Source organism: Salmo salar, chromosome 16 (assembly GCF_965601325.2).
Source record: "Salmo salar chromosome 16, fSalSal1, whole genome shotgun sequence".
Taxonomy (NCBI): Eukaryota; Metazoa; Chordata; class Actinopteri; order Salmoniformes; family Salmonidae; genus Salmo; species Salmo salar.
The window spans coordinates 41774676-41797271 of NC_138306.1; the positions used below are offsets into that span (position 1 = coordinate 41774676).

The window sequence follows — 22596 nt, forward strand, 5'->3', positions numbered from 1 at the left end:
TTTATTTGCTTGTCGGAGAAGTTTCCATACGTTTGGCAGGGTATCCTTTCTTCCAGAGAAATATTTCCAGCTAGTTGAATTTTTTATTTTTTTTGCTGGGACCGTGTCAATGTGAAACTGTGCATAATAAGATGTTGTTTCAATGCTCAGGGAGATGATTAAATATCCAGACCTCTTGACCTAGGAAATTACATACAATGGGGAATACGGAACAAGCTCGAAATCTTTACTAATTTACTGACATGGAATGTTCTTATTTGAGCAACTCAGCTTTATAAGTCTGAGATGCAACTGAGAACAATGATAAAACTGTTATTTTCAAAATAAATAGTTTAATCTTCTGCAATAAAATATGTCTAATTTACAGGAACTTTCTCTCCACACTAAGGTACGTTTACTTTCTCTTCTATTGAAATGCCATAGAGCAGTTTGCAACAGCGTTTTTAGCACTCATACCTTCCAGGTCATCAATGAACTTTTCCAGTTTGGCCACTGTCCTCTCTGCAAACTCTGCACGAGTCTCAGCCTGGGGGAAAAAAGAGGGAGGGGGGTGTCAGAACAGGACGCCATTTTTGACATGGAGCAAATTGGCTTACTACTGTATGAACTAAGAATCAAATAAGATGCCAGCAGCTGCTTACCTCCTTCAGCTTGTCACTAAGAACCTTGATCTCCTCCTCATACTTGTCCTCTTTTTCTGAGTACTGTCAAAATACAAGACAAAGTCTGTTCCAGGCAAGCTCAAATCTTGAACATGTCAGACCATTCATCTCAGAGACCGAAACACATACAGAAACAGACAGACATGAAAGTGCATAGAGAGCGATGATCTTGCAGCACTGTTTTTCAACCATGCTTCGCTGTAATACAACTAGGGTTGCAAAGGGAGGGTATATTACTGGAAACCTAAGTTTATAAGTAAACTACCAACATTTTGGTATATTTCAATGATTTTATCACAAATATTTAGTGGCCCTTTTGGGTACTTCAGATTATCACAGGTGTCTGTAATAATCTCTTAGCTCTGTATGGCCTCATCACATGTAAAATATATTAAATAATTAAATAAGATGATTTAAAAATAAAAAATAGAATGACAAAGCTGTAAAAGATTATCCTAAATGTAAACCAACTTCGTGAATACCATTGGTGTTTAATATGAGGGTTTCAACATGAAATATCCTTCATCTTTTTTTTATTTTACTATGTCAATATGTATTTGCTAATGTTTTGGCGTCAAACTGGTGACAGTTGTGAAGAAAGTCAATAGTTGGAAGAGTTGCAGAATTAATAGAAAATAATGCCAGTGTTGATTAGATGCTTTTTTCTTTAATTTGGCAATTTTCTCTTGAACCACATGGTCTATCTAATAAGAAACTCATGGACAATATGGACACATATAAAAAATGAATACCATATGAATAAAACATGTTTTAAGTTATTCAAGTATAAATTACCAAAATTACAATAGAGTGATATATTTTCTGTTAATTACCAAAATTACTGAAGATTTTGGTAACTTTTGTAAATTACCGGTAGCTTTGTAACCCTAAATACAACTCTTCAGGTGTGATAAACTGGCTGTGTGTTAGCATGGGTATAAGGAACACATCGTGCTGTGATGCAAACCAGAAGGGCAGTGATTTAATCAGCACCGGGCAACTGCTTAAGTTGCTGAGGGAGATTCATGTGGCGTGACTGGCACTAAACTGGCTAGGTAGGAATGCAAAGAAAGGTCTGTTTTGGTCCAGGGCTATTACACCTTCCTGTTCCATCAACATTATCATAAAGAAATCAACATCCAATTTGTCAGGTGACACCAGGATCTTTGTTCAGATGTCTTTGAAGACAAAAGTGCGTCAGGTGGTGATTATACTCAAAACAACTCTGCTTTCATGTCTTCCATGTATAGTCAACTAATGATTTGGGACTGACTTAACCTGTCTGGGCTAGGGGGCAGTATTTTCACAGCCGGATGAAAAACGTACCCAATTTAAACAGGTTACTACTCTGGCCCAGAAACTAGAATATGCATATTATTAGTAGATTTGGACAGAAAACACTCTGAACTTTCTAAAACTGTTTGAATGTTTGTGAGTATAAACAGAACTCATATGGCAGGCAAAAACCTGAAAAAAGTCAACCAGGAAGTGGAGGATCTGAAAATTGTAGTTCTTCTTTCTAGTCCCTTTCGAAACTACAGTATCCGTGGGGTTACGTTGCACTTCCTAAGGCTTCCATTTGCTGTCTAAAGCCTTCAGAAAGTGGTTTGAGCATTCTCCTGTCACTGGGCAGATAATAGGAGCTCAGTTTCTGAGTGAACTGCCTGGCAACAAAGGGATTGGATATGCGCAGTCACACGAGCACGCTGTTCCTTCTTTTTCTCCTTGAATGAATACGCTATTGTCCGGTTGGAATATTATCGCAATTTTAAGTTAAAAATACCATAAAGATTGATTTTAAACAGCGTTTGACATGCTTCTAAGTACGGTAATGGAACATTTTGACTTTTTGTCTCTGGCTCGCGCGTTATGCCTTTGGATAAGTGATCTGTACGCATGAACAAAACGGAGGTATTTGGACATAAATATGGATTATTTGGAACAAAAACAACATTTCTTGTGGAAGTAGCAGTCCTGGGAGTGCATTCTGACGAAGATCAGCAAAGGTAAGAGAATATTTCTAATACTAATTCTGAGTTTAGGTTGCCCCGAAATTGGCGGGTGTCTGAATAGCTCGCCGTGATGGCTAAGCTATGTACTCAGAATATTGAAAAATGTGCTTTCTCCGTAAAGCTATTTTAAAATCTGACACAGCGGTTGCATCCAGGGGTAGTCTATCTATAATTCTTTAAATAATTGTCATATATTTTGTCAACGTTTATGATGAGTATTTTTGTAAATTGATGTGCACATTCACCGGACGTTTTGGTGGGAATACATTTTCTGAACATCACGCGCCAATGTAAAATGCCGTTTCTGGATATAAATATGAACTTTATCGAACAAAACATACATGTATTGTGTAACATAATGTCCTAGGAGTGTCATCTGATGAAGATCGTCAAAGGTTAGTGCTTCATTTAGCTGTGTTTTGGGTTTTATTGACACATGTCCTTGCTTGGAAAATGGCTGTGTGATTATTTTTGTCTATGTACTCTCCTAACATAATATAATGTTTTGCTTTCGCTGTAAAGCCTTTTTGAAATCGGACAATGTGGTTACATCAAGGAGAAGTGTATCTTTAAAATGGTGTAAAATAGTTGTATGTTTGAGAAAGTTGAATTATGACATTTTGTTGTTTTTGAATTTGCCGCCCTGATATTTCACTGGCTGTGTCCCGCAGGTGGGATGCTAGCGTCCCACCTAGCCCATAGAAGTTAAGTGGATGCACTTACCCAGAACATGCAGATATCCAGAATAAGTTAAAAAATAATGTATTTGAATTGGGACTGGTGATCTACACTGCACTTAAGCTGAGTTTGCACTCATCAGTAGTTGACTGTATTTACTTGTATGATGTAATAGTATGCACACTGACCTTCTCAGATGAGGCTTCTAGGGATTTTAGGTTGTTGGTCACATTTTTCAACTCCTCCTCCAGATCACTGCATTTACTACCGGGGAATAAAGGAAGAAAAGTACTTGGCTTTGGCATCTCAATACTTACATACACAATACTGGAAGGATCTTCACATGTTGATTTCAAGAACCTTTGTTTACCCTCTTATTTTAGTGTAGGAGGCGTGTGCTGCACTTACAGTTCTGAGACCTCGGCCCTCTCCTCAGCTCTCTCCAGTTCTCCCTCAAGGATCACCAGCTTACGGGCCACCTAAGGTAAAGAGATAACACACTCATACTGTTCCACTAATATGGTTAAGGGATAATTCTATGAGTGGATTTAACCCCAGACAGAACAAACTCTATGGGACCATGTGAAGTCTCACCTCCTCGTATTTGCGGTCGGCCTCCTCAGCGATGTGTTTGGCCTCCTTTAGCTGCATCTCCTGCATCTCCATCTTCTCCTCGTCCTTGGAGGCCCGGTTCTCGATCACCTTCATGCCTCTGATAGGACAGGACACATAGTAATGTCAGCAACACCCAAGACACAATCAATTTCAAGTATCATTTACACAGTCCACCCAATATGGAGGCACATTGAATGGTTTAACACATTTAAAATGGCTTTCTGGGAAATATCGCTTTCAGTACGCTATTGAAGGGGCTGGTCATTTGCTAGCAATGGACATGGCATCAAAACCTATAACAATAAAAAATATGTCAAAGCAAGCTGCATGTGCCTGGTACTATCCAATGGAAAATGGCATACACAGTGCATTTGGAAAGTATTCAGACCCCTTGACTGTTTCCACATCTTGTTACATTACAGCCTTATTCTAAAACAAATTAAGTAGTTTTTTTTCTCCCCTCATCAAACTACACACAATACCCCATAATTTATTTAACTAGGCAAGTCAGTTAAGAACAAATTCTTATTTACAATGACAGCCTTGACAAAGCAAAAACAGGTTTTTAGACATTTTAGCAAATGTATTAAAAATAACAAACTGGAATATCACATTTACATACGTTTTCAGACCCTTTACTCAGTACTTTGTTGAAGCACCTTTGGCAGAGATTACAGTCTCGAGTCTTCTTGGGTATGACACTACAAGCTTGGCACACTTGTATTTGGGAACCTTCTCCCCTTCTTCTCTGCAGATTGGCTGGGGAGTGTTCCTGTACAGCTCTTTTCAGGTCTCTCCGGAGATGTTTGATCGGGTTCAAGTCCGGGCTCTGCCTGGACCACTCAAGGACATTCAGAGACTTATCCCAAAGCCACTCCTGCATGGTCTTGGCTGTGTGCATAGGGTTGGTGTCCTTTTGGAAGGTGAACCGTCACCACAGTCTGAGGTCCTGAGTGCTCTGGAGCAGGTTTTCATCAAGGATCTCTCTGTACTTTGCTCCGTTCATCTTTCTCTCGATCCTGAATAGTATCCCAGTCTCTGCCGCTGAAAAACATCACCACAGCATGACGCTGCCACAACCATGTTTCACCGTAGGGACGGTGCCAGGTTTCCTCCAGACGTGACGCTTGGCATTCAGGCCAAAGAGTTCAATCTTGGTTTCATCAGACCAGAGAATGTTGTTTCTCATGGTCAGAGGGTGTTTAGGTGCCTTTTGGCAAACTCCAAGTGGGCTGTCATCTGTCTTTTACTGAGGAGTGGCTTCCGTCTGGGCACTCTACTATAAAGGCCTGATTGTGGAGTGCTGCAGAGATGGTTGTACTTCAGGAATATTCTACTGTGGGACCTTATATAGACAGGTGTGTGCCTTTCAAAATCATGTCCAATCAATTGAATTTACCACAGATGGACTCCAAACAAGTTGTAAAAACATCTGAAGGATGATCAATGGAAAGAGGACGCACCTAAGCTCAATTACAAGTCTCATAGCAAAGTGTCTGAATACTTATGTAAATAAAGTATTTCAGTTTTTTTTATTTTTAATACATTTGCAAAATGTCTAAAACCTGTTTTTTCTTTGTCATTATGGGGTATTGTGTGTAGATTGAAGAGGAAAAATATTTATTTAATCCATTTCAGAATAAGGCTGTAACGTAACAAAATGTGGAAAAAGTCAAGGGATCTGAATACTTTCTGAATGCACTGTAAATATAAATATGAGGTCAAATTAAAAGGTGAAAGATTATAAATACATCTGTTTCTGTGGCTGGCTGGTACTGACCTCTCGCTCTCGTCCGCAGCCTTCTCGGCCTCCTCCAGTTTCTGCAGCGCAGTGGCCAGCCTCTCCTGGGCCCGGTCCAACTCTTCCTCCACCAGCTGGATCCTGCGGTTCAGACCCGCCACATCACCCTCCGCCTGGGAGAAGAGAGGGGGATGAGAGGTCAAAGGTTAGACATATCAGGGTCACACTGACATAGTAATGTGTTGTACTAGAAAGAAGCATATCCTGCTAAGAGGATGTTCCCTGGATGGTATCCTCACATGGTCTCTCCTATCATTGCTATGCGGATGACACTCAACTACTTTTCTCCTTCTCCCTTCTGACACCCAGGTGCATGCCTGGCAGATATCTCTGCATGCCTGGCAGATATCTCAGCTTAGATGTCGGCCCACCACCTCAAGCTCAACCTTGACAAGAAGGTGCTGCTCTTCATTCCGGAGAAGACCGGCCCGCTCAAAGACCTCTCCATCCAGATTGTGGCGTTGTCAATGACCCCCTTCCAGAATGCAGAGAACTTTGGCGTAACCATGGACAACACCCTGTCGTTCTCTGCAAACATCAAAACAGTGACTCGCCCATGTAGGTTCATGCTCTACAACATCCGTAGAGTACAATCCTTGCTCACACAGGAAGTGGCCTAGGTCGTAATCCAGGCACTTGTCATCTCCCGCCTGGACTACTGCAACTTGCTGTTGGCTGGGCTCCCCGCTTGTTCCATTAAACCCCTGCAACTTATCCAGAACGCTACTGCCCACCTGGTGTTCAACCTTCCCAAGTTCTCCCATGTCACCGCACACTGCAAAAATGCCTTTTGTGAACTAACATTTGATCTTGACTTTTTTCCCCTCCCCTTACGACCTCTGCCTTTGCTGATTGCTACTTTATTGAGGAAAAATTGACTTACTATGACGTGGTTGTCCCACCTAGTTATCTTAAGATGAATGCACTAACGAACTGTAAGTTGCTAAATGACTCAAATGTAAATGTTAATGTAATGGAAGCCATCATACGGAGGTTAAAGACATCCTCAGTCACCCATACCATGTGTCAGGATCCAACAACAGGGAATACACAAAGAGCCCATATCCTCTTCATGATCCCTTTCCTGCAGTAAAATGACCAAATCGCCCTCTAGTGGCCTCATGGGTGGAATGTTATTCATATTTTTCAGAATTTTGAAATTAAACAGAAAGTCCGGTGTTTCTATGTCAAACGGTTTTATTATAGTTCAGTCTTCTGTGATGTATATAAAGTGTAATATTGGGATGTAAACTCAAAATGTAATACATTTCAAATCTATGTCTGACATGGTACAGTTGCCTTAATTTGTTTAAGCCAATAACCATATGTGTAAGGTGTATACATTTCTTTCAAAGTAGATTTGTTTAAGACTACCAAGAAACACTCTGTGTGACCCTGATTTAGCCCGCTGCAGTAAAAGGTCAAGCCAAGGCAATCTATTTGGCTGAGTTCTTGGATGTAAAATTAGTCATGCATTCAGTGTCTAAATAATTAATAACTAATTTACAAAGTGAATTGGAGACAGATGGAAACATGCAAATGGATAGAAGCCACAGTCTTTTAAGGTCAGTAGGTTTAATGATGAATGAGCATCAAACAGAACTACTGATTCCTTTCACGGGAATCCATTTGATTTGATTTAGACAAAATAAGTGGGTCACATGATATAATTTTTTGGGGATCCTCTTTACTTGATAAACAATCCAGTTCGTAGAAAGCAAACAGAAAATCAAACCTTTATTTCCTCTCTCAGTCCATAAGCATATCCACCTCCCAGGGAGTAGGCCTAATATTTAAACACAGATTTCAGACAAATACAATGGAAGCTCTCCAGCCAACTCTGACTCAGGTCTTACTACTACTACTCCCACAGTTCAATACAGCACCCACAGGCCTGCCCTTGGCTGACCATGTCCAGACCCAGAATACACAACTAGGCCTCAGGTCTAGGGCCTGGAAGAGAAGCACTACAGAGATAGAGATGAGGATTACTTTTGGAAAGTGAGGCATAGAGAGCGCTAACAGAGGACTGAGGAAAAGGGTAATTAGGAGTTATTTGTGCAGAGTGAGTGCCATTCCATTCTCTCATGGGCTGGATATTTCAGCTCTGCTCTGGGATGGCTGTGGGAGAGACATGGCTTCCTGCTCTGCTCAGGGCCTGGCGGTTAGTCAGCACTCTCCTTTCTATGCCTCTCTTTTGCTTTCTCCCGATCTATCTTTCAGGCCTGACTGACACACCACCCATCCTCCCCCTTCTCTCTCCCTAGTTAATACAGAAGCATGTGCTTAGAGAGGCAGTGGAGGTGGGCAGGAAATGTCCATTAAATGACTGATGAATCAACAGCCAGCCAGCTAAAAGTCCGTTGAATCCAACAAGACAATGAGCGTTTTCTAGACTGGTGCATAAACTGACCACAAAATGAATCATTGTGGATAATACATCATCCCCTAACTTCTTTATGGGGTTCTATGGACATCTGATCAACTGCCAGACAGTTTGAAGAAATGAGGCCTGAAAAAACAGATACAGTTATGAGGCAATTGTCTGGAGAAAGCCTCCACACATAAACAAACATCAATTCTATTCATGAGCGCAGGTCAGTTAGGTATGCATGTCTGTATGTGGCTGTGAAACACGTTCTGATACAGACAGGCAGACAGTTAGCAACAGAGCTACAATAGCTTCCTGAACAGTTGAATGGCTATTGTGTTGACAAAAAATCAGCAGCATCAAAATATTTTTACTAGCGGATTTGCCACTAAAACAATGAGCGATAGAGTTGAGGCACTAGTTTATAATGGCTAACATCAGACGTTGATTATCATGTGGGGAAATCTCCCCCAGACAGTTCTCTGTGTGTTTTATAGCATGCTTGTCCAGCTACAGATGTAGGATCTTAATTTGATCACCCTGTTGCAGGAGAACTTTTCTGCAACGCAGGAAATTTAAAACTTCTAGTGTATTTGAGGTTTAAAAGGATTCAGACAAAAATGTCCATTAATTATAATCTAATTAATTATAATTTCCTATTGCTGCAGGATTATTTTCCTGCTATAGCAAACTGGCTCAAATAAAGATCCTACATCTGTATATAGTATGCTCGAAAGGTCATTCATTCAGCCATGTCGAGGGAACCAGGTATTCTTCTTCGAGACGCATGATGATGTAAGGTACTTGCATTCAAAAACTGAAGTCTCTCAGGGTTGGTTGGAAAAGCATTTTGTTGTTAGATTCTTTACTGTGTAGCTGAACTATGGACCAGGCCCATACCATATCGATGGTCGCTAAAGAATACTCTGGAGACTTGAAAAGTACCACAAAGAAAAGTATGCAAATATCATAGCTAATTACCAACTAACTGTCATAACAACTTACAGTCACACCCTATACAGTACATGAGCACATTCCTGTTATTTAGACAAAAATGTAAAGACCCTATTCGAGAGAAAGGAAATGGAGTAGGTTTAAAGGGGAAAAAAGTAGAAAACGGACAGGAAACCAATCCACACTACATCCTGACCTTCCTCCCTCCCCTCTTTCTCTCTCAGTCAGTTCAGGGTCAGAAGAGAGTGCTTTCTCCCTCTCTCTTTCCCTCTCCCTTTCTCTCCCTCGCTCACTCTCCATCTCTCTCCCTTTCCCTAGCCATGCCCTTCCATAGTCAAACAGCATTCTCTGGCTGCCTGAGACACACACACCTTATATGGTAAAACATACTCGAGAGAATGTTTGTGGTGCAGTGCCCACAAGATGTTAGAGAGCAATCACACACACACACACACACACACACACACACACACACACACACACACACACACACACACACACACACACACACACACACACACACACACACACACACACACACACACACACACACACACACACACTTGCGTATACGCACAATGGCGCACAGACACACACAAAGAGACACACACAGAGAAAAAAAATGCTTAAATGAAACCATCTGTGAGAACTATATTCAGGAAAAGGAAAGACACCAAGCTAAGGAGGTGCTCTGTTAGCGCTTCCTCTCTCACATATAAATAAGAGGATCCAATTATGAATGGAAGATAGAAAATGTCTAGTGAGAAACTCAACAGACTAAAGTTATGCTAATGGAATGTCTATTATTATGTCATGGCATTAAATATATCAACAATAGTGTATAAAATGAAAAGGGTGTCAGTAGCTACAAATGTAGGATCTTAATTTGAGCCAGCTTGCTACAGCAGGAAAATAACAGGCCATTTGTATTATTATGTGGATAATAATTAATGGACATTTTTGTTGGGGTTGATTCCTTTTTTCGGAAGGGAAAATCAGATCTGAAATTTCAACGTGTAAATTACAAACTTCAAAAGTATTTTTAACTCCTAGCCATTAGCTTCTGTATATCTGCTGTACCAGCTGACTGTGTTCTGTTGTATTAAGGCCGTTTGAGGCTAGCTGGCAGCTGATGACACAACGAACCCCCACTGACACTAATAACCCACTGCCACAGCATCCTTATCAAGCGCCAGCCGCTCACACCAATACGCTTGATATTCCACCAGCATCTGGAGTGCTAACTCGCTGTATCGCTCACTTTGTCCCATCTCCCTCCCTGTGGCCACGCGACCAGCTTTCTTTACGCTGTGGAGACTTTATATCAATACCAGAGCCTTTTCATAGGCCGTGATTATGTAAATGCTGAGCCAAAGATGACAGGGATATACCATTTAGCGTTTCACTTTTTATCCAAAGCGACTTACAACAGTGACTGAATACATTTTCGTATTGATGGCCCCAGCTGGAATCGAACCCAAGACCCTGGTGTCACTAACGCCATTCTCTTATGAACTGAGCTACAAAGAACCAAGGAGGTGAGAGTGAGACATGCATTCATTAGAAAACACATGCCTGTTGTCACTCTCATCCGGAAGAGTCATCAGCATTGAGAGGGAGGGAGGGCTACTACACGTCAGGAATCTAATTATTGCGTCATTTGAGGACAGTGGGGTAATGAAGAGCGTAAGGATTGGGTTTCTATGGAAGTGTTCCAGGCTGGAGCTGTGTTATAGCGCTGGCCCAGTCGTGTTGTGATCCCATCTGTTAGCAGAGACTTGACATGCAAAGACAGCCTCATATAACTAGGTGTTTCAGGAGGAGATATGTAAAGGCAGGCTATTAAACATCAGCCACGTGCTTCTAATGCAGTGCCACAAGCCTTTTCAATGCAAATAGGACGCTAAATGAACAGAATGGTCAACTCCATCGTATTTCAGCCACATTCAGACCTTGTCCCGTTCCTCATCCTGACTTAAGCCAGCTTCAGAGCAGAGATGGCTCACTGATTTGTTTATGGGTCTGAGAACATGTGCAAAACAAAAGCCCTGCGCTTCAGCGGGGTCTCGGTTGCTAGCCAACACCAGGAAGTAGTGCGGGTATGCAAATAAGGAAGCGAGAGCTCAATTGGGTCTTAGACCGGAGAGTTAAGTACCAGCAGGTAAAGTAAACATTCCGCCTGTGAAACTATTTACTGGTTTATATATTATGGTGACCCCACAACTCTAAAGCAGTGGACAAGCTTAGGCCTGTCACTATGCGTGGCAGTGGGATCCCTGGTCAACACTAAGTAAGTACAAGCCAACATCCACTCCCTCAAATACTGTACTTCCAAGTTCCAAGGGAGTGCCCTGTGCCCAATGAATGCCAAAATGTATTACTGTTAAACTTAAATGTGAATAGTCGTGATACTCCCAAGGAGAAAGTCCAAAGTTAGATTTTTTTTTGCAGTGGAACCAGCAAGTAATTCTTTCCCTAGCATGCAATGCATCATGGTGCTATTTGTGGCAGGAAACCACTGGCTAATTACCAGACAGGCCAGTCAACAAATCTAGACCTATTTGGCATTCACTACTGTATATTTACGTGGCTGTCAAAAGCATACAGATCTAAGCAAACAAATGTTCTTTAAAACTTGGTGAGAGGGATAGACTGCCCAGCTAGCACATTTGGTTCCTTGGAAGTTGTGGGAACGTCCGTTTTTGGTTTCCCATTGGTTCTGAGAACGAAGCCATAAGTTTCCTCACCAGTAAAACTGAATGTTTTTGGGGCCTCCCGAGTGGCACAGTGGTCTAAGGCACTACATCACAGGGTTTGGCCGGGGGGGCTTTACTTGGCTCATCGCGCTCTAGCAACTCCTTGTGGTGATCCGGGCGCCTGCAGGCTGACCTCGGTCGTCAGTTGAATGGCGTTTCCTCCAACACATTGGCGCGGCTGGCAGGTGTTAAGGAGTGCGGTTTGGTGGACCATATTTCGGAGGACGCATGACTCGACCTTCGCTTCTCCCAAGCGCGTTGGGGAGTTGCAGCGATGTGACAAGATCATAATTGGATATCACGAAATTGGGAAAAAAAGGGGGGTAAAATAAATAAAAAATAATAATAAAAAATGTTTATGTTCTGATGACGGAAGTGAACATTCAAAGGAAACAAGCACTCATTAAGATAAGGTGTGGCCAACACACCTGAACACACTTAACAAAATAGGGGATAGAGAGAGTTTTGTCGATGCGGAGAACGGATTGTATACATAATTCTTAAAACGTTCTCTGAACGTTACTAAAGTTTTCATGTCAATGGTCTTAACGTTCTGCGAACGGAATGTATGTTTTTATATTCTTAGAACGTTCCCTGAATGTTATTAAAGTTCTCTTGTGGTTTTTATGTAAAGTTTTCTTAACAATTTGAACAATTTGAGAACATGACTTAACCTGTAGGAAACGTTATGCTGAAGTACTGAAATTCCGACAGACGAACGTTGTTTCTTAAGGGTCAAACGTTAAGGGTCGAACATTACCAGAACATTACCAAAATTGAAATTAAATGTAACCATGTTTAAACTTTTAGGAAACGTCCTGTTAAAGTAATGAAATACCAAGAAAATAAACATTTTGGTCAAGTTCCTTAAATGTGCTGAGAATGTTCTAAAGCCATGTAACTTTCCTGCACCATTCCCAGAAAGTTATGTGAAGGTTTTATGCAAAATAACCATAGGACAACCACGCTCATATGGTTCTCAGAATGTTATGCGCTAGCTGGGTGTGGTCTGCTCTTTACACTTTTATAATAAGTGGTTATAAATATCACATTATTCTATAGAAGTCTTTTGATAAGAAATAGTTGCAGCACCAACGTCAGTAGCCAACTTCACATAGCAACTGGGTTCTCTTTTAGACCCCCCAGATAATCAGGATGTGTCTGTATCACAGAGTCCAGGCCTGGGAGAAATGTCCAGCATCTGTTAATCTTCCTGCTGATTTGGGCTGCAGCTGCGGCACAGGAAGTGTCGGAGTGGAGCCAACAGGCAGTATCCTGGGCCTGTTCCTCAGGGGCAGGGAGTAAAGAGAAGCTGCGTCTAACCACTGATACCGGGTCAGATACTGTTTCATCCCCTAATGGTTAAGGCTAGGACTGGGGGTAGGGTAATCTGATTTTAGCTCTGTGGTTTGGAGCAACATGGTCTATATATCGAGCCAGAGGCAGTCCCTCCAGGAAGGGTCTGGGAGTGAAGCTAGCTCAGCTTGGGATAGATATCATCCCTCTCCTCTACATGCATAGAATATGGATAATAATCTGAAGTAGGCCTAGAACCTCCAACCAAACCTAAATACTGTACATACTGTGAGAACTGTTGATATGAATACATAGAACCTCAATGAACCACATCTTTTATTTTGGGACCAACTTTTTATTTCGTCTTGACATTTTCCTTTTTCAGAGGGGGGTTACAAGTACAAAAACAATCAAACAAAATGCATACAAAGATAACACTGACCCATTCCCCCCTTAGTCCCCATCCACTCGCCTGCATCCTCCCTCCCCACCCGGAAAACCATGCTTCCCACCCTGAAGAAAGCATGCCTCCCCCACCCCTTCCCACCCCACCCAGCAACCAAGGTTGCTTAACAGTTCCTCTCCCACCCATCCATCCCCTGAGTCTCCTCTTAGAATCCTGCCTTACCACCCCTGTCCAGTGGGCCAGAATGCTAAGAAAGCAACAAAAGTCTAAATAAATATATATTGTATAATTGGTTTGTATGTGTGGGGCTTTAGCTGAGATTGTTCTTTACAAAGTCAAGTATTTCTTGATTATCATTCCACGGTGGTTCAACAAAGGCAGAGGGTGTTGTGTGAAGTTAAGTTACGCCTTGCAAGACAAGAATGCCACTTCACTCCAAAATAACATCAAGGCATTCGTTTTAGGCCAATAGTCTCCCTGTTTTAACTATTCAAAAGACGATTCATTATCTCAAGAAAGACAAAACAATGTTCCCTCTTTTGTGCACCTTGTTCCAATGAAAGAGTTTGTCGTGCCAAGAAATCACCCTGGTTTGCCCCAATTATTCACACATGGGCCCATACACCGTTGAGGTAGCCACACAAGTGCTCACCCAAGACTCAACTACTTCAAGTCTTTTCATCCTTGAACACAGACTAATGGCTTGAGCTTGAAGGGATAGTTTGGGATTTTGGCAATGAAGCCCTTTATCTACTTCCCCAGAGTCAGATGAACTTGTGGATACCATTTTTATGTCTATGCGTGCAGTTTGAAGGAAGTTGCTATCTAGCGTTTACGATAGCGCAATGACTGGAAGCTTTGTAAATTACAAACTCCAGAAAGCCTTTTTAACTCCTAGCCATTAGCTTCTGTATATCTGCTGTACCAGCTGAATGTGTTCTTCCAGTCATAGCGCTAACGTTAGTTATCATTGGTTCGTGAAACTACCTCTAACTTCTTTCATGCTTGAGAAACATAACAATGGTATTCACGAGTTTATCTGACTCTGGGGAAGTAGATAAATGGCCTCATTGACAAAATCCCAAACTATCCCTTTAATTAAGAGGTACATTTAAAATGCTTTGAGGCTGAGAAGACCGACATAATGTAATGTCTGCGACTGAAGAAACTGTGAATGTAATAGCAGCCAGGTTGCAGACTTGGGGTCAATTCAGGGGACGAAATGAAAATGCATCCCCCACCAAGCCTGGTTCTTAAGCTTCTCACAGACCCACTATGGCCTCCCTGCTGTCCAATCATGAGTCAGTAATCATGTCCAATGAGCCCTGAGGTTCTGTCTCTATATGCATTACCATATGTCAGTGAAAGCTGCCTCTCTACAAGGCCTATAGCTGACAACAACTACCAAGAAGCCATTGGCACACATTTACATCCTGGGCTTCTCGTGGAGGACAATGCTATCCATCAAACATCCATTTCACATCCCTCTTTCTTTTGCTTCCTTTGATGGATTGCACTGAAATGAAGGGGAAACCCCTCCTTTAGGCAGATCCTCTCATTACCTCACCTCTTGCTGCCTTCCCAATCAAGACCTGACAACTCAATCTCTCTACTCTCATTAGGCCCCCCACAAGTAGCCATTTAATGTTTCTATTGCAAATATGTTTTGATGATTCACACATATTTCAAAAGCAACAGCATTTGAAATACTTTTTGAACCATACAGCTATTTTAAGTTCTTACTGGCCTTCCAGATTTACCAATTTTCTATACTAACATCTTGTTCCAGCATTAGACTCATACTAACCTAAATTAGGCATTATTATTACGCCTAGCCTAGTTACAGCTTACTCCTTTATAATGAAAAAGAAATGTCCAAAGAGAGAAAAGGACCATATATTTAGGATATGAAAATATGTCAATAGTGGACTTTCTAAGACAAAGATGGATGATTCCTACTGTAGCACACATCTGATGATTGATGGGCACGCGCTAGGACCTTTAGCAATTCAGCCTTTTTTGGAGACCATTGTGTCTTCACTACCGGCAGATCAATTCATTAACGTGTACTTTCCACACTATTACAGAACGTACATTATAACAGACGTGGTAATGAGGAGAAGGACAGGTAAGCGAAGTTTTTAAAAGGAGTAGACAGAGAGAGGAAAAATATAATTATTCGATTGTCTCACTTTCTCCCGAAGTTCTCGTTCCCCATCCAGTTCTCTCTGTAAAACCTGGGCTCGGTCTTCTGCATCGTCGGCTTGCTGTTGCAAACACTGGATTTTTCTCTTCACAGCGTCCAAAGAATTCAAACCTGCCATTCTCGTACTATTCGTTAAAAAATACTTTTGGTTTCGAAAATTGTAATATTGTGCAAAAGTTGCTTTGGTCTATTCAAACAGGATATAATAATAGTATTCAGTCTTTGGAATGGACCGAAATAGCAGAAATCTTCAAGTGCAGTGCATTAAGAAAAGTTGTATAAGACAATAGGTTTTCCAGGTGGTTATTTAGTTCAGCCTGAGTAACTTAAAAAAAAGTATTAAAATATATACTTTGGAATGAAATATGTATGAACGCAATAGCGAAGCGTTCCAGTTTTGAACGGCAGATAATAAATAAATAAAAGGAAGGAACGATGAGGAAAGTTGCTCCAGTACAGAGAAGTGTGATTCAGATGAGGTCACGGTTTTAGGATAGGCGGGGCGTTCCCGTTCTGCGTGATTCTTGCGGGTGTATGCAAAGGGGACATTCAATGAACAGCTTCAATGGCAAGAAATCAATCTATTTTGTAGCCTATAAAGAATCTTATGTACGTTAACAGTTGCAAATGCCGTGGTAAATAATGTATGTTCTTCAAATTCAGGGCTTCAATTTAGTCACCAAAGACAGGGAAAACAGGAAAGCCAGTCCAGCAAACATGAGGCTAAAATGTGACACTTTCAAGTGCCTATAAAATGCTCTTCTCTCTGGTTTGATATGGAAAATTCATACTTGAACTTTAAGAGATTAACCTGAACAATATTCGCAACAGTTCATTCTGATGATGCTGTGCAGTATCTATTACAGTGTACAAAAATTCCAGGTTTTATCAACAGTTGTCAAATCAAAGTCTAAAGAATTTGATTTTAGGCTAAATGTTGTGGTGTTTTTTGTGTAGCTCTGGAGACTCCTATTTGTATTGGTTACTGTAACTTGATTGTTGAATACCTCAACAATATGTGTGTGGGTAGTAATACACAAAACAATTCACATGATTCAGTTGTCTCTATACTCCAGCAAGCAGACGGAATCAGCAGGTTTTGATTTATGGTGTCTCGGGTGAGTGTCTTGTGGAAATGTGTTCGGTACAGCTTCAGCTCCAGCTCTGGGAATGCCTATGTGAATTCCCCACCGGAAAAGCTAGGAGCATTTATTTCATTGGACACAGGAGTGTGGGCCTATCTGTTTGCTTTAGCTGCATTCTTGACATTCCAGAACTGCTGCTCTGCCCTGCTGCTCCACAGCCCTTTTCAACCCGTATTCACTTCAGCCCATTCTCTCATAATGTACCATGCCCCACAGACACAAAGGACATACCACACGCTTCAGGTTGTAGTTCCCCCTAGGCACTGATCTAGGACCAGCTTAACCTCCCTAAAATCCTGATGTTAAATCATTAGCTGGGAAAATTGACCTTAGACCAGTGTCTAGGGGCAACCTCACCATACTGTTAATTTACAATGCCCCACAGCCACAGGCTACCATTAGCAATCAGCTGTTGTCTGTCTTATAGGGCAGTTATTCTCTGCCTACTCATCTGATTTGGCTGTGTTAATTCAGATGTGTAATGAGTTGACCGTTGCATCTAATAAATGACATGTGGCGGAGTGTTCAGGAGCATGTTTTCATGGGAAGCCTGGCCTAAATTCCCCAGAGCTGCCATGTCAGTCCTGCCTTCCCGGGCCTGGTCAGCCACTTCCTCTCTCTCATTCTCTCTCCCTGTGCAAGACAACAGTGAGTTTCTCTGGGATATCCGGAATCCCAAACAATACGGTCTCCTTGTTGAAGTTGGGGCACACACGGTTCAGATAATCTGACTTTGTTGTTTTATCTACAAACCGCTATCTCTTACGTTAGAGATCATTTTTTTAAAGTGTTACAGGAACTGTATTGTTACTGCTAATTGTTTTCTTGCATAGATTGTTTATTGTATAAATATTGGTGCTCATTCTTTTTTTCTGTCTGCTTGCAGATCTCAGACACCAGACCTACTGTGTTTGGGAAAATGAAAAATTGGGTCTGGTGTGAGAGATAATATCTCATAATGACAGCAGGATAACATCATTCTAGCCACAGGCAAAACAGACACTGCCTTTCTTTGATGAACAGTCGTTCAGAGAGCACATAACTAATATCAAAAACTGCCTTTCCTCTTATGAAAAGTTGGTGAATTTCTACATTTTAATAGATCATCTTATTAGATCATCAGATTGTGGATATTGAAAAACAACAATATGGGCTTATTCATACTCAACATCAAAAATATCCATCAAAAGTATGACAAGCACACACTTGATCCTCTTTGAAATGAAGCCTAAGCCTGTATTTAAATGTAACCTTTATTTAACTAGGCAAGTCAGTTAAGAACAAATACTTATTTACAATGACGGCCTAGGAACAGTGGGTTATCTGCCTTGTTCAAGGGCAGAACAACAGATTTTTACCTTGTCAGCTCAGTGATTTGATCCAGCAACCTTTCAGTTACTGGCCCAACACTCTAACCACTAGGCTACCTGCTTGTAAGTACAGTCAAAGCAGGTGTAGAGGGATACCCCCTTTATAGCAGCCACCCAGCCATACATACAGTATCTACTATCCAGAGTTTACCAGCATTCCTGTATGTTAATTAACCAGTGCTGTTGTGTTTAGGCAGAACATAGTGGCTGAGTGTGTATGGGGAGTTGGTGAGCTCATCTTTCAAGACTAGGCGCCCAGAATGATATACACATTATGATCTCCACACAGACAGGCCTGATCAAAGCACACTCACAGCTGGGGCAACGGGCCAGCCATATAACTAGAACAAGTAGAATGGATATCACCATTCAAAACAATGGCATGTGGTGGGTAGCCGAGTACATTGCTGACCATATTTGGTGTAGGCCTCTTAACACAAAGGCCCAGGTCCCAACCAATGATGTATATAAACCATGGATTGCTGATGCTATGTATTGGCCATTAAGAGGCTTTGAAGCCGCCGGTCGGCCATGTTGGCACTCTCCAGTAGGAGCAGTCCTCTATAGAGCCCCACAGTGGAGGTGTCATAATACCCATAAAACCTAGTGGTCAAACAGGGAAATGGTTCCAATCATTTTTCCACCATAGATTTTTCCCATAGAGGATTTTAGGAACACTAAAATAAGGGCTGTGTTTTGTGTAGGCTTATTATGGCGTGACATTTTGATAACTATGTAAATCTCTCTCAGACAAGAAGACTTTTATCAATATATTCGGCTCTATTTACTCTGATTCGAAAATGCTAATTAGCATCAAAGTAGACATCATGCAAAACTACAAATCCCTGCAAGCTCCTGATCGTCATCTCTAGCTGACACCTTTACTAAAAGGTATTGTGTCAATTTAAAACATGCACAAGACAGTTCACAGAATTGTAAATTTAGAGAAATGTTGCCAATTTATTCATTACTACATTTAGCTAACATTAGATAGTTAATCCAGAGATATCTTACCTTTGCCTCGATTCGTCAGTCTCATCCAGATCATCATAGCATTTGTACTTCTTTAAGATAGCCACATTGGCTTTTCATTTTTGAGGGGCAAATACAGGCAAATATATTGATAAAAGTCACCTTATCCTAGAGAGATTTACACAGTTATTATTGTTTTATTTTTTTTATTTAACTAGGCAAGTCAGTTAAGAACAAATTCTTATTTACAATGACAGCCTACCTCGGCCAAACCCAAACCCAGGCAACGCTGCGCCAATTGTGCGCCGCCCTATGGGACTTCCAATCACAGCCGGTTGTGATACAGCCTGGATTCAAACCAGGATCTGTAGTGATGCCTCTAGCACTGAGATGCAGTGCCTTAGACCGCTGCGCCACTCGGGAGCCCAAATCAAAATGGCACACCATGGTAAGCCTACACAAAACAAAGACCTTATTTTAAGTGTTTCTAAAATCCCTTAAAGGCAAAGTGATTGGTGGAGAAAGCGATTGGAGCCATTTCCTTGTTTGACCGCTAAGTTTTATGGTTATTATCCCACATACTGTGGTACTCTATGGGAATGAATGAAATTGTGCAGTATTTCAATCAAATGTTTCAAGGACAAAATTACATCTATTTAAGTATTTTTGTTGTTGTATTGGAGACAGTAACATTAGTAATCTAAATATGTTTTACTTTTAAGACAATTTTTGCTCACATAATATAATTTAAAAGTATGCAATAGGATGTGTGTAATATAATACATGCAAAAACAAATGTAGACATTAATACATTCATTTCTATTACTTCCAAAGTATCTTTTACAACGGTGGAAGAGTGCCAAGATGGAATCAAGGTTGTTTCAACACATCGCCCCCATCAGTCATCTAGTGTGTATATATAAATCATTGATCCCAACAGGTGGGAACCATTCCACTAATGCTTAATATTGTAAAGGAGCTGATTGCGGACTACAGGAAACGGAGGGGTGAGCACGCCCCCATCCACATCGATCGGGCTGTAGTGGAGCGGGTCGATAGCTTTCAGTTCCTCGGTGTCCACATCACTAACAAATTAACATGGTCCACACACACCAACACAGTTGTGAAGTTGGCACGATAGCACCTCTTCACCCTCAGGAGGCTGAAATGATTTGGCATGGGCCCTCAAGTTCTACAGCTGCACCATTGAGAGCATCTTGACTGGCTGCATCACCACTTGGTACGGCAACTGTAAGGCCATACAGAGGGTGGTGAGTACGGCCCAATACATCATGGGGGCCGAGCTCCCTGACATCCAGGACCTCTATACCAGATGGTGTCAGAGAAAGGCCCCAAAAATGGTCAGAATCCAGCCACCCAAGAAATAGGCTGTTCTCTCTGCTACCGCACGGCAAGTGGCACCAGTGCTGCAAAGTCTGGAACCAACAGGACCCTGAACAGCTTCTACCCCCAAGCCATAAGACTGATAAACACTGAGCAAATTTTAGGTCTTGTGAGCGGAATTAGTTTTTAAACTTCCAGCAAGTGTTTACAGTGAACACTGAGGATGTACCCTTGCAGTTTTAGATAGTAGCCAATTGGCTATTCTGGCTATTTGAGCATAATGTAGGCCTACCAACAAAACCAATGGAGCAAATCCTATAACATTGTCACGTGGAAATATCTTTTGATTTCTATGATATACAGTGCATTTGGGAAGTATTCAGACCCCTTTACTTTCTCCACATTTTGTTATGTTACAGCCTTATTCTAAAATGGAATGAATGTAATGTAAATGTAAAATGGATTAAATAAATATTTTTCCTACTCAATCTACACACAATACCCCATAATGCCGAAGCGAAAACAGGTTTTTAGAAATGTTTGCAAATGTATTAAAAATGCAATCAGGCCTTCATGGTCGAATTGCTGCAAAGAAACAACCAATAAGAAGAGGAGACTTACTTGGGCAAAGAAACACGAGCAATGGACATTAGACCGGTGAAAATTTGGCTTTTGGTCTGGAGTCCAAATTTAGATATTTTTGGTTCCAACCGCCATGTCTTTGTGAGACGCGGTGTGCTCAGTTGGTAGAGCATGGTGTTTGCAACGCCAGGGTTGTGGGTTCGATTCCCATGGGGGACCAGTACGGAAAAAATGTATGAAATGTATGCACTCACTACTGTAAGTCGCTCTGGATAAGAGCGTCTGCTAAATGACTAAAATGTGTAAATGTAATGAACGGATGATCTCTGCATGTGTATTTCCCACTGTAAAGCATGGAGGAGGTGTTATGGTGTGGGGGTGCTTTGCTGGTGACACTGTCTGTGATTTATTTAGTATTCAAGGAACACTTAACCAGCATGACTACCACAGCATTTTGTCACTACCACAGCATACACCATCCCATCTGCTTTGGGCTTAGTGGGACTATCATTTGTTTTTCAACAGGACAATGACCCAACACACCTCCAGACTGTGTAAGGGCTATTTTACCAAGAAGGAGAGTGATGGAGTGCTGACTTGGCCTCCACAATCCCCCGACCTCAACCAAATTTAGATGGTTTGGGATGAGTCGGACCACAGGGTGAAGGAAAAGCAGCCAGCAAGTGCTCAGCATGTGTGGGAACTCCTTCAAGACTGTTGGAAAAGCATTCCAGGTGAAGCTCGTTGAGAGAATGCCAAGAGTGTACCAAGCTGTCATCAAGGCAAAGGGTGGCTATTTGAAGAATCTCAAATACTTTTTTGGTTACTACATGATTCCATATGTGTTATTTCATAGTTTTGACATCTTCACTATTATTCTACAATGTAGAAAATAGTAAAAATAAATAAAAACCCTTGAATGAGTAGGTGTTCTAAAACTTTTGACTGGTAGTGTACTTAACCCACGCCCCCAACCTCCTCCTAGTCCCCTTCCTCCAATCACCACCCAGTGGGCGTGTGATAGGGGCTCTACCCAGGGTGCTTTGCTGCCCACTCACGTCTACGGCGGTCTTCTCAGACTGTTCCAGTTTCTCCTGGGCGTCTTTGAGGGCCTCAGAGTATTTGTCCAGCTCGTCTTCAGTCCCCTTCAGGTTCTTCTGCAGCCTCAGCAGCTCATCTTCCAGCTAGAGCAGGACAGATGTTGGTTAGTTAATAGTACACACAGTTAGCTCTCTCTCTCACTCTCTCTCACTCACACACACACACACACACACACACACACACACACACACACACACATTCACACATATTAGCTCTCCTGCATGCACACATGCACAAACATTGGTGTCTTTTCTTCTTTCAGTATATTAGCTTACTCATCTTGCTTTCCTATATTTCTATTATGATAACTCTTATATCACCGTTT

At 41.6% G+C, this 22596-nt stretch overlaps 1 protein-coding gene across 4 annotated transcripts in view; it reads right to left on the reverse strand.

Moving 5' to 3' along the window:
• LOC106573547 (tropomyosin alpha-4 chain) overlaps positions 1-22596 on the reverse strand; it is a 28880-nt gene that overhangs the window by 1656 nt on the left and 4628 nt on the right. For 2 of the 4 annotated variants that reach the window (XM_014148680.3, XM_014148682.3), the window contains exons 2-8: positions 22229-22354; positions 5748-5881; positions 3947-4064; positions 3761-3831; positions 3541-3616; positions 642-704; positions 457-526 (exon numbers count right to left, since the gene is read on the reverse strand). In XM_014148680.3, coding sequence (XP_014004155.2) covers positions 457-526; positions 642-704; positions 3541-3616; positions 3761-3831; positions 3947-4064; positions 5748-5881; positions 22229-22354 — 658 coding nt within the window. Of the gene's footprint in view, positions 1-456; positions 527-641; positions 705-3540; positions 3617-3760; positions 3832-3946; positions 4065-5747; positions 5882-15743; positions 16222-22228; positions 22355-22596 lie in introns of those variants that run through there. The other 2 variants (XM_014148681.3, XM_014148683.3) reach the window with 1 other exon arrangement.